Source organism: Pinus tabuliformis, chromosome 3_1 (genome assembly GCF_031772625.1).
Source record: "Pinus tabuliformis cultivar Carrire ecotype Pingquan chromosome 3_1, CPIR1, whole genome shotgun sequence".
Lineage (NCBI taxonomy): Eukaryota > Viridiplantae > Streptophyta > Pinopsida > Pinales > Pinaceae > Pinus > Pinus tabuliformis.
The window spans coordinates 664553358-664566458 of record NC_142301.1 but is presented as its reverse complement, the minus strand read 5'-3'; the positions used below and the strand labels follow the sequence as shown (position 1 = coordinate 664566458).

The following is a 13101-nucleotide window of genomic DNA, read 5'->3' as shown; positions in this document are numbered from 1 at the left end:
GTTGCGCAGAGCCTCAGAGAGGCCAGCGTTGCCGATGCAGAGGGCCATAGGGCTGACGCAAGGCCTCCTAAAGCTAACGCATACCAATCCGGGGTGACACAGGGCTAGCACTGCACAGAGAGGGGCTGACGCAGTGTAGAAAAGGTTGGCGCTGGGGTTTTTGGGGCAGATTGGTGCTGAGGAGCTGCCAAAAGGATTATCCAAGGTTTCAGCCAGGAGATTTGTCTCAAATTGAGAGGTATTACTGCCAAGGAAATTCTCTGTTGAGTAGGCCAGTTTCGAAACCTAGATTGTACTCTGATATTGCTTAATAAGAAAACCCTTAGATAGTTGCCCCAGTTTTCCCACATTGTGTTTTTCTGGGGACATTGGTCCAAAAATAATGGTGTCATATGGTGTGATTGTTTCTATTTCCTTTAGCTGTTAATCTGTAATATGTTGAGCATGCACTAGTGTTTATTTTCAGCATTTACATTGTAAATAACTTGTAAGTAAAATAACAAGTAGGTAGGAATAAATCAAATAAAGTGCATGGAGGGTTTCTAAATAAGTAGACTTAGACACTTCAACACGAGGTAGTAGCACCACTCTAGAAGGAAATCTGACACTTGGACTTGGTTTCTAGAAGCTCCAATATGGATTTATATTGGTCAAATTCCACCCATCTCGCATGTGTGGACCTCCAACATCAAATCAAGGGAAAAGCGCGGCAGTTTTGACTAGTCAACTTCAAACACGCTTTCTAAGCAAATGAAAGTGAATTTCGGAAAACAAAAACATGGGTTTTGTTCAGCACAAGGCCAATTAGGTTGTTGATTTCGCAGATTTCATTTAGTGCACAGTCAACAAAAAGGCCCGAACGAGCTACTCTTTAGCAAATTTGTGGCCTAGAGATAAGTTTAATCAGATCCGAGCTGATCTTTGATCCAAAAATCCATGAAATTTGATTTGATTTAATCTCATGACCAAAACTCAAGTAAGAAAATTCTGAGTTTGTTAATTGTCTCAAAATTCTATAAATTGCAGTCTCTTTGATGAGAGGAAAAACTCTATTTTTTTTCATTGAATGTAATTTTTTTAATATGGCGTAGCTCTGAATGAAATTGGTAATTTAAATCTCTTCCCTTGATCTGAGTTTTCAACACCTTGAAGTCCTCAGGAGGGCCCCCTGGAGATCTGTTAAAATAGTATAGATGCTTTCCATTTCTTTCATATTCTCATGAATGGTTTGTTTTACATAAATTAATTGTTTATGCTCATCATAGATTAAAAACTCATGCTTTCTATAGATTAAATGTTAATGCTTTCTTGGATTAAAATGTTCATGATTCCATAGATTAAAGTTTGTAAGTTTTAGAACAAACTCTCCATGCTTTCATAGGGTAAAATCTCATGTTTTCTTAGATCAATAATCTTTATGTTTTCTTTTCTAGTTTAACATTAATTTCCTTTCCAAAAACTTAGTACTTCATAATTTATGTTAAAGAATCTAATTACCTTTTGAAGTTTCCAATTCATTTCAGTTATGCATAAATATTGAAAGCTAATCTCCTAGCACATACGGTGTAGTGTACTTTGCAAGCTCACGTACCCAAATTGACATATTCATGTCAATCGTCTCCTTAAGTCATGAGAGGGCCTAGTAAGCCCACACATGCCAAATAGAAGCCCTAATGCAATCTCCAAGGGAGATGTCCCACCCGGTGAAATTATTCATGCCTCTGAATGAGTGAACAAGGTAAGTGCTCACAAATATGGAATTTTGCATGCCATGAGACATCCAACGCATGAAAAAATTATCCCAAAATGTTTTGAACTGTGTCAAGATTTGTGAAGGTTCCTCAAGATCTGCGAAGATTCCCTGGGAACTGTCAACTTCCTTGGGAACTATAAAGATGCCCAAAATCAGGATGAAGCCAGTGCCCAAAGGAACAGTTACCCACCACTTTGTAGGTGATATCCCCAAGAGAAATTCTTCTCCATGATGAGCCTCGGCCGGCAACCCCTTGATGCTTCCTACTAGCTCGTTGTGCCATTTCTCTGCCACCTGAGTCATCCATGTGGTCCATCACCCACCTGTATTGATCGTATGTTTGAAGGTGGGTCTCCCAAATCTAAAGGTATTTCTTGTCATTTAGTAATTGAGTATTGGGTTTACTTATCATGGATACTTCTGGGTATGGACTGATGGGGGGATTTTACAAAAAGAGTGGGCTTAGTATGTGATCTTGTCCCCTTGATCTCTTTTGGTTGTTACCCTTGGATCTTAGTCCCATGGGATCTCTTTTATTGGCCATTTGGTTCTAGGGTGGTACTACTTGGGAAACCCCGACTTTGGGTGCATGGTCTCGTTCCTTTACCCGCACATATTACTCCCTTTCCACTCACTATACCCCCATTCATCTTTTCTCCCACCTGAGTCTACATTTCCATTTTAGGTCCACATAGGGCTAACCACCCTGTCCCCCTTTCCCCAACTTGGGTCAGACCTTGAATGATGCCCTAGATGTTGAAGCAATTAAAAGAAAAAATGAAAAGCATAACTGACCACATTTAACAGGAAATTGTACCACAAAATGCAAAAGATGGTCGGGACAAAAATAATTAGCACATGGGCAAAAGGCCATTACATGAGTTCTACCCCAATCATTGGTCATCACCCTGGTTCCATAGGCTCTAGATGAGCCTCCTCTGTCATTCAGGAACCCATGATGGTCCTAACCTCGGGAGGGCAATGAATCACCCTACCTAAGAGGGGTAATCACTGCTATATCTTACACATCGTGCTCTTGTCCTTTGAGCCCCGAGGAGTTAACTAAAGAAAATTCACAAAATCAAAAAGGTATATAAAGAAGGGTGGAAAAATCAAGGTCAGGGCCCCTCGTGTACCATGACTGCTCCCTCCTATACATTATATACCTAGGTGTGGGCTTCCTTTATCTAGCTACCCATATGCCCCACTATGCGTCCCAGGGTTGCCCCTCTTAGTCCCTATTCCACTTCACTTATTTGTCACTTGCCACCCCCATTAGAGGAATCTACCTTGGACATACTATCCCCTTTAAGGGCTGAAACCACCTAATAAGGTGCTTGGCTAACCCCTTTTGGAGCTTGGAGACATTAGTACATGTCAAAACCCACTACGGAAGGGCATGCCATTATGAAGTGCCCTCGTTGTTATTCATGATTCGTAAGCTCTTTTACTCGATTACTTTAATGATTGGTTGTACTGGAAGCCTAAGGGACACACTGGATCTTATGCAGGATTACATGTGGTTTCCATTTGGGTTTGGTCTCCCTATATGGGATCTTAACCCCAGAGGTCTACATTGGCACATGTAGGGTGTGCATAGGGAGCTATTGGCCTCCACGGCAGCAGAAAGCACTCCATATATCTTCATGGATACTTGGAGATTACTAGCGATCCACTTTTGGGATGATGGTGATATGTTTGGTACATTATGCCCGCAATGCCCACACAGGAGCCCCACACTCTTGATAGGTGTCATGGGACTTGTACGATGTCATGGCAACATTCATTCCACCACTGGTACCCTTGCAGAGGATCTCCGATTCATATGGAGATCCATGGGGTCATCTATGTGCCCTCATATCCACTGGGAGCACCATAAGTCTACTACTATGAGAACAAGGGACCACCTGTTTGTCCATCATATTCCAAGGAATTTATTCCTCAATATGGCACTTCAGGATATTATTGAGCCTTTGGAGGGTCCTATGACATGTACATATTATTATTTGGACCCTTATGAGGCTTATTTTTACATTTGTGAGCTAATTTGGTGGGCTTGTCACCAATAGGGGTTTTATTTGCACATTATTTTATCATAGGAGCTAATGTAGTCCCATATGCTAATTTGAACTCCTTAGGAGGCTATATATTGATGTTAGATACACTCATTTGTATCATCACTTGACTTGGGATCTCTCTAATATAGAGAACTTCGCATTTTTTTCCTTGGAGGATATTTTGATTTTCTGCAGATGGATTAATTTTGACGTATGGATTTGGGCTATTTATCTTGTCTTGGAGCTTTGTCTTGTAAATGAAATGTTGGTTGGATATACTCTATAGCGTTGTAAGTAAATTTTGATGTTATTATTCTTGTTGCTGCATACTGCTAAAGCTAGGGCTAGTTGTTGCATGATTGAAATGCGGAATTGAGCATGTTTTAGCTAATTTAATGTATGGGCCAATGTTATATGAATGAAATGTCCTAGATACTATTTGTCTCGATAAGCTTGCATCGTTTGCTTTGAAGTATAAATGCTTGAAGGTCACTTTTTTTTCTTACTCTCAACATTAAATGAAGCTAACTTTTTGGGCCTCCTTGATCAAGAAACCAAGTCCTTACTCATCATCATCCTTGACTCCATATCCCCAAGTGAATTAGGCACTGATATCTAAAAATGGTGGTCATCCCCTTCACCTTTTTCACCTTTTATCACTTTTCCCCAGGTCTAGCCCTCAAAGGTCACCTAGGGCATCAATTTTCTAGGAATTGACCCAAGGAAAAGTTTCGATCTCCTACAGGGTACTGCGTTGGTGGGTCCTCTCCCTCTCCTCCAAAGTTGAGGCAATTCTAACTGTGGAATCTTCAGGAATCCGAGCCCTAGCTCAAGGATCGAATTCTGCCTAGGCATCCCCAAGGCTAGACCTCAACAGGACCATTTCTACCTTTCGAAGTAAATATTTGTGTTTGGTCCTTTCCTTTCACCTTGTCTAGGATAGGAACATCATTGGCTACTATATTCCATCCTCGAACCTGGGCTGGGTCCACTTGGCCCCGTGTGGTCCCACTTCTTAACAAAAATTATTTGTCAAGGACCATTTGGGAATCCAAGTTTCGCAAGGATTATAGGGATTGAGAACCTCGTTTATAAGTCTATCCTTTCTCCCTCAACCCTCCAATCCTCACCCCATACTCCTAGTGGACCAAGTCCCCTGCTTAAAGAGCAAGCAAGTTCAAGGTCACTTATCACCTATCCATTGACATATACTTTACAAGTGATCCCTACACTACCGGGACTCCTCCCATAAGTGAAATTCTGTAAAGTGCAGGGAGACTTAGCTGTGGTGACAGTGGGCTAAGCCTCCACCGGTGCCCTTAACCTAGCAGTTGACCTCTTAGGAACCCCTTTAGGTCCCCTGCTGGTTTGAGTGGTAACAGGAACCATACATCCTCAAATAACACATCACACGATCAATCTATAAGTCACTCAAACCTCTAGCTCATCATTATCCATGGAACTAAGTGCCCCAACTATCTAGGGCTCGTAGTGATGAAAATCACCAGGGCAGTGAAAATATCACCAGTACCATCCCTATGCAAGAGAAGGGGTTCAGGAGCTAACAAGTGTTTAATCCAATTATGAAGAGGATGCTTGAGGTGAAGAAATTTTTTAGTGTCTCATATTTATTGATAATTTAATTCTTGAACCATATTCCTTAATAAAGAAGTTTTATCTGTTAAAATTTGGATACCACAGGACAAGTGGTTCCCTAAGGCTTTGATCTTTGGCCTAGGGAAAAGTGTCCAAATTTATTTGTACTTTTCTCGTAAAGTGACTTTATAAGTGGTAAAGTTACATTCTAATTTAAAAATAACTTTATAAATTGTCAAGTTACATTCTAATTTAAAGGTGACTTTATTAAACTCAATGAAGAATTACAAAGTGAAAAAGTGACTATGGAAATAAAAGGCTAAGTGGGTCTTTGTTTAAGTGGATGAGTTAAAAAATAGAAAGTGAGAATTCAATGCACATTTATTCTCATCCCTAGATCTAAATGAATCTCAGCCATTAGATCTTAAGGTAACCCAAAAGGTCATTTAGAGAATAAAAGGAGAAGAGAAGAGGAAAAGATCATTCATTTCTTTCATGAGCATTTGAGAGAAAGAGGAGAGAACAAAGAGAAAATTTCTGAGCAGTGAGTAAGTGAAGGAGAGCAACAAGAAGACATTTCAGCAAATCTGGGCAGCAGCATTTATTGACATGCATCCCAAAGAAAAACCGTACAGTAGGAGAAAGGCACAAAAATTGAGGAAGAGGGACAACAAGTTTTGGGCACGCTTTTCGACACTGGACGTACAACATTTAATGTTGTTTTATTGCTGTAAAAATTTATGTTTAGGCTGTTCGCTGATTGGCACGATTTTCGAGGTGGAGTTCAAGTACGGAAATCGAGATAAGTTGTAATTTGTGGTTGCTGGAATTTTTACTATGTATCCAGTTTCTCTGTAAAAACATTTTCAGAAATAAAGAAGAGCTTTCAAACTAATTTTCCCCAAGAGTTGTAGGGGTTTTTCCAGGGTCACATTGACCAAAAATCAGTGTGTTATTTTCTCTGTGTAGCAGTCATAATTTTGCTATGTTTTATTTCTGCAATTTCAGCGGTTGTGAAATCTCTAAATTTGTGTTTTCAGAAAAATTTTGTCATTTCCAGATTTTAGAATTTTTATCATGCTTGGATTTAAAACTAAATGCATGGAGTGATAAGGAAAACTGATAACCGGAGTGGGGGTTGAAATTTCTTCATTATCTTTGCAGGAGGTTACACTTTCTGAACAAGAGTTCAAACGAGGTGAACCCTTTTCCAATACTGTTCTTGAGGAAAACAGTTCTATTCTGACAGTCTTAATGCTTTAGTGTTTTGGAAGGTTGATACTAGCTTCTAGCTCTTGAAAAGACATCCCGTATGTATATCTTTTATGATTTATGTACCACAGAAGGAGGCTTGGGAAGGCATTGGATGACTGTAATAAGTAGATGTAGGACAAATCTGGAATTATTACAGTTTCAACTTTTTGGACAGAAAAGTAAAGCCTTCAAGACTAAGAGAGGGCCAAATAATTTAATAATGTATATTTTCATTTCATCTTTGAAATATCAAATATAAAGATATTTTTCATGGCAAAAAACAATATTGCTGTATTTGCACCAATCTTGGAAGTTAGAACCTGACCCCATTCCTGCAGCTGCAAACACTAGTAGTTGTGTGGCAATGCAAACTAAAATTACCGCTTTAAAGATATGATGCCTAGTTTCTGACATTATATTTGGAGGCAGACATGCATCATTTTCAGCTGTGTTTAAAATGCTTAGGCATTATCAATTCTCAACAGCATTTTTCAATACAAAACTGTTTGGTTGCATACTGAAATAAAAAAACTATTGTTTTGTGACGATTGGGCAGCTGTGAGATTAACCATTAATCCATGACAATAGTGTAGACCTAAGAATGACAAGGTATTGAGAGTTTCTTCTGTTGATAGAACCAAATCCATTGCATCTCATGAAAAATTGCATAAACAAGCAATGTCTCTTTTTCTTTTGTAACTTAAGGGTTCAACTATACATTGCTACAAAGACAGCATTCCATATAAATCAACAAGATCATTACTATTTCTCATTTTGCTATAATACATGATGATCTAACTCTATTGCTTTGTTCTCAAACTTTCATTCCAGCCCTACAATGAAAGTATGAGATAATAGCATCAATAGATACCTAGGAAACATGCAATAAGCAATAAGAGAAATAATAATAGTAATAATAAATAGAGAACATGCCTTGATTAAATTCAAGACAATTATTGGATTGCCGTATCGCTTACAAAGATCCTCAAAATGCAGCTTTGTTGCTTGATAAGTTGGATCATATCTGTGTACTGAGGGCATTAAAAATCAGTCAAAGGATTCTACACAAACAAGCAGATGAAATTATGCAACTAATGTTCCCTGATTAGCTCATAAAAATTCATGGAAAAAATAGTTCTATAAAAGGAGTGACATAATAAATTCACGCACATATAATGTCAGGCTTTGGACTCAAACGTGAAACTTCCTGAGACCAGAAAAGGGGTATTGACCCTCGCATCTGAACTACAGAGCTCATTTTCCCTTTCCCAGTTCCTCCATCCTCATCCAGAACAATCTGCTCTGTTTCGACATCATTTGCTACTCTACCAAGATCATTAACTCCCCTTTTCAAATATCTGCAGTAAACATTGAAAAACAATAAGAAAATTCCCAACTGTACAATACAACTAATTAAAAGAAAGCTCAATACTCCTCTATGCCATTTACTTTTAGTGTTCAACACAACCAAGACCACCAACTTAATGCTTTCTGAATTCTAACTAGAAGTGAATGCAAAGTATGCTTCTTTTTTTAATCAGGAGAATCGGTAGACCTGCCACCTATCACCGAGGAGACCTGGGATCAAGTCAGTGGGACTGCCACTATATTCCCGAGCTGAGTGCAAGCCTCACTAGACAAGTAAATCAAGTTTTGAATCTGGGCAGGGCCACTATATTGGTTGGAAAACACCTTCCAGTGCAGGACATCCACTGTTTGGTCAGAGTATTTTATTTAAAAGTAGAATAAAAATTGTGTGCGTGTGTGTGAGAGAGAGAGAGAGAAAGAGAGAACTCAAGGTAAACAGCCATTAGTGATTTAAGTTCATTTCATTTTTCACTGTCCCTTGACTGATTGGTACTTCTCACTTAGTTCAATTTATTCAACCCTATATTTCTTTGTTAGTCTCACCATGCTTTTAACTAGGAGTAAAAAAATCTTAATATTTTATTTCTGGATCTCAATTTGATCGGTTGAGAAGAAAGAGAGCTGAATTTCAGATGTTTCAAGCCCTGAGCCTCTGTCCATCAAAAATCAACTGTAGTCAACCCATGTGAATAAATTAACAGACAGTTAAACATACTAGGTGGCTTAAGGAGATAGACTTGATCAAAGGTGTAAAGATGCATCCCTTGGGCTGAATGTTGCTTCTCAATTGGATTATGTGCTGAAAATGCCTTTGAAGGCTTAGAAGGCTCCTTCAAGGAAGGCTACAGTTGGAAGGGTATTTACAACTATATGGCATTCTCGCTATAGTAAATTCAGCATAAGGGTAAGAGTAAGTAGATTAATGTGGAATGAAATCCCATCGTAGGGATATTACACTGTTGTACTACCTTGCAATTTAAAAAATCAAAAAGATACAACCACAGGCCAGAGAGGTATTGTTATTGCCAAATATAGCACCTTAGTACAAAGCCTCACTAAGCACTCTAGATTAGGAGCAACAATACAATCAATCACCACTGTTGTCTTAGCAATTATTCCCTTTGTTATTTTGTGGTCAAACACTATCCCCGCAAGGGTGCCTTCCCTAGACGATCTTAGACATTAGATAACCCAAGTGTTTCCAGGCTAAGTACCCCCTAAGGGTGCTACTATAAATTACACTCAGAAATATTAAATAATTAGGGTTTCAGGTGAGATAAGATGTAATTCCAAGACTGCGAGTTTAAAGGACCATATAGCTAAATCTAGAGATGATCATCCTCAAAAGGTTTAGAAGGGGTCATTGGGAATCTAAAAAGAGTTTTAAATATTCTCAACCAAAGCAAGAATGAAAAGGGAAGTACAGAGCTCAAAGAAAATTTTGCTCATATTTCAAGGTTTGTTGCACCTTTCTTTTGAACTTGAATCCGTCTAGAAAATTATGAATTGAAAACATTCTTGTCCTATGTTGCCGGAAACTTGCCCAACCTTCCCCCCCATGTATTAGTCGTACTTCGATATCAAAACTTTGAAACTCGACTAAAACACATTTCAATTTGTATGAAATGCATTTCACATGTCGAAAATGTGTTTCATACAAACTAAAACATGTTTCAACAACTATACATAGTGTTTCCAAATGAAATTTGTTTGATTTTGCCTTGATTTAATTGTTGGGACCCACACTTTTGGATTTATTGCCTAGTCAGAGGTTAATTATGAATTAATGAAACTTCTAGAAACAACTAAGAATGAAATTTTTTCTTTAAAATGGTTCCACTCTCAGTTTTCACCAAAATGTTGTTAATTAATGGTAATGTTAAATTCTTGGAGTAAAAGAAATCTCACTTTTACTTAAATTTTTAACCTTACCATTATGTGTTTCAAGGTGTTTTAAAGTGTTTCCAACCTCATTGGTCTTCATATGGAGAAAGTAGAATTTCATATCTTATTCAAAATTCAACAAACTTAAACAGTTTTCAGAATTTCAAGATTATTTTCATTAGATTCTATCATGTATGAAGGTATGGAATCGATACTTAATCAAGAGAACCAAGCCCTTTATGTACCTCGATTTTGGTGATATTGCTTGTTGGACTCCTCTTTCATGGCCTTTGCAAAAATGTGCCCTTCACTCAAACCAAAATCATTGATCAGGCATGCTAGGATATTTCATAGCATATTTTAAAGCATGGATTAGGTAATTTCATCAAAATTGGGTGGTGTAGACTGATGTCCCTAGAGGATTGAGGTAGAGACAAAAGGTGATACTAATGATGAGGATCCCAATATAAGTGATGGTGTTACATTGCTTGTCAATTAAATGTTCTTGCTCATTTATTCATAATGATTTCATTCAAGGTTCCAGTGCATTTTTGTTTTGGAAACACATACCCATTTCCACATATCAAGCAAGTTAATTTTTGTCCCATAGTCATTTCCACACCCAACATACAACTCTCAGGTTTTTAGGGGAAACGACACTCCCACTTCCCACTCCTCCCACTTCACTCCATCCACGAGCAATGTTGCCTTTACAGCAATGCCATGTCTGGGCCTGTTACCTGCTCATATGCACATGACAGGGAACGAAAACCCCATTGCCCAATGGACGAGGCATTTATCAAATTTTAGATCAGAAGTCAAGCAGGGCATTTTGCCCCTTTTCTCTCTCTACTTTCTCTCTCTTCTCTCAAATTCATACCCCTAAGGGGAATTGTAATAAATGAATGCTAACATGATGAACTTATGCAACATACTTAGGCAACTTGGGGCCCGGTTTCTAAGTGAGTCCACTCTAGAGTGTTTTTTTAATTGACTAATTATTTTCGCTCTTTAGCGATAAATAACTAGTCGAGTCTTTTCACGCATATACCTCCAAAGCTGAAGTGCGGCTTAATAATTGGACCTTGAATATGTCCTAACGTCTAGGGTCAATGTATATTACCATGATAGGGCATATCTAGATGCTTTCGGAATTTGACTAGGTATTTTTACGAATTTTTAAATAATTAAAAATTACTACAGGATGGGATTTTTAATTAATATTCTATGTAATAATATAAATAAGTGGTGGTCAGAAATGTTGGTGGTATGTGGGTGCTCAAAATTCATGCTCAGAGCACAAATATTATCCTAGTACACTTTGGGGTCAAAAAATGACTATTTCCCCATGAAAACCCACTCTTACTCAAAACTGAGGAGAAAAGACAAGATAATTGGAAAATAATTGAGCTAGGGGCATATTAAAGTCATGTTCCAAGTCAAAAGAAGTCAAGAGGTGATTTGGCAATGTGGAGACCAAGTTAAATAAGAGTTGGAATGCTACCTAAGAGAACTGGCTCCACTTCCAGCATGTCAAAGATTGAGGTCGAGTTAACAGCAGTTTAGGGGGGGCAAGTTGGAGATTTACTAACCCTGGATCTTTATTTATGGTTATTTCCTTGCCCTCAGAAGGGAAAGACCTAATGGACCTTTCCTAAGTTGATCATTTGCTAAGTCAATGAAGGGGGTTTGAGGTGTTTCTGATCCCTCCTCTTTCTCACAGTGAGGCATTCTGATGATGACGAAGGGTATAAGGTGATGTAAGCAGGCCAATATTCTCCTCCCAGGCCCACAAATTTCTTGTTGGTTTCTTTGAGATTTATGTAGGAGTTAAGTGGGGAGTTAACTCCCCCTTAAACTCCTTTCCTTCACACATATCGAGCAGCCAGCAAAGGAGATGATACACTGCCAGCAACAATACTTGTGCAGGCCAGACTAGAGATTCCACGCAACAGATAAAGAGACACTTGTTTGAGATCTGATAGCACACATTTTTCTTGTTGTGAGTTATGTGGGGGGCTTGTCTCCCTTTACTTCTTGTTCTTCCACACTTTGCAGCCACAACAAGTACATTGGCATTCAAGTAACTAGCACGCAGGCCACCTATAGGATATTGTTATCAGCGCTACCAATCAAGGAGATTCATATAGCAGTTCGATGGACCACTTGGGAAACTCGTTTTGCATTGGGATTGACACCTTCTGCCACTTTTTCATTGGTTATTCATTGGGATTTTCTCCCACAACTTGTATTAATAAACCCCATGGGCTCATTATTCTTCAGTATTGAAGCTTTAGAGCTTGGCAGACCGCTACTAAACTGTGTACCTGTTATATCATCAATAAAAAAGCTTTCGAGGCTAGAATGGTGTACGACTTATGTGGTTGCTTTGATCTCACATGAGGTACCTTTGTGTTGATTCTATTGCATTACTTTAAATTGGTTAGTATAGGCCTTGATAGGGGCACTGTTGCCCGAAGGACAAAGCAAATAATCTTGGTTGTTTGTTTTCTTTCTTCGTAGTTTTGTACTTTGGAATTGAAATCCACATGTAATTCTTGGTTGAATGCAATGCCTTTCAATCTCCATATGCAAGCTTCACCTATCTTAACTAATATTTTGCTAGGATCTTAAGTAATTTGCAGGTACCTCAAGGCTTGAAGACTTGGGTCTCTCTTAGGTTGGAGTGCCCATATATTCAAACATATAAGGAACAATCCCACCTTGCACCAATTTCTTCTTCCAGAACCTTCGAAATTTTCTCCAACAAATCTCCCACTCTTTGCTCAAATATCATAAAAACTTCTCTAAATTTCTTGGGTTTACTTTTGGAGCATTATTGTTGAATCTAGCAAGCCAAAGGTTGATATTTGTGGCTGTCCTAATAGTCAAAAATCAGCCAAGAAAAGCTGATTAAACTCAGCTATTCTTGTTTCTTCTAAAGTAGGAATTTCCTTTGTTTAATATAAATTTTAATTAGAATTTTTAAAGTTGATTTCATACTAACAATTGCGGATGTTACAATTGGCACCTTTCACCTTGCTTAGCTTGCTTATTTCTTGCCATTCCATAAAAGAACAAGGAGGAATGTTGGTTAGCTTTACCCATCTTTGAACATTGGAGAACTCAAGGCTTTTTTTTAATTGCTACTTGTAAAAAACCAGCAATGCTCGGTTAGAAGAAAACCAG

At 38.4% G+C, this 13101-nt stretch overlaps 1 protein-coding gene across 1 annotated transcript in view; it reads right to left on the bottom strand.

Moving 5' to 3' along the window:
- ATSAC1 (Phosphoinositide phosphatase family protein) overlaps positions 1-13101 on the bottom strand; it is a 309707-nt gene that overhangs the window by 165205 nt on the left and 131401 nt on the right. The window contains exons 6-7 of the mRNA XM_089411723.1: positions 7831-8018; positions 7594-7691 (exon numbers count right to left, since the gene is read on the bottom strand). Of these exons, the coding sequence (XP_089267849.1) occupies positions 7594-7691; positions 7831-8018 (286 nt within the window). The remainder of the gene's footprint in view (positions 1-7593; positions 7692-7830; positions 8019-13101) is intronic.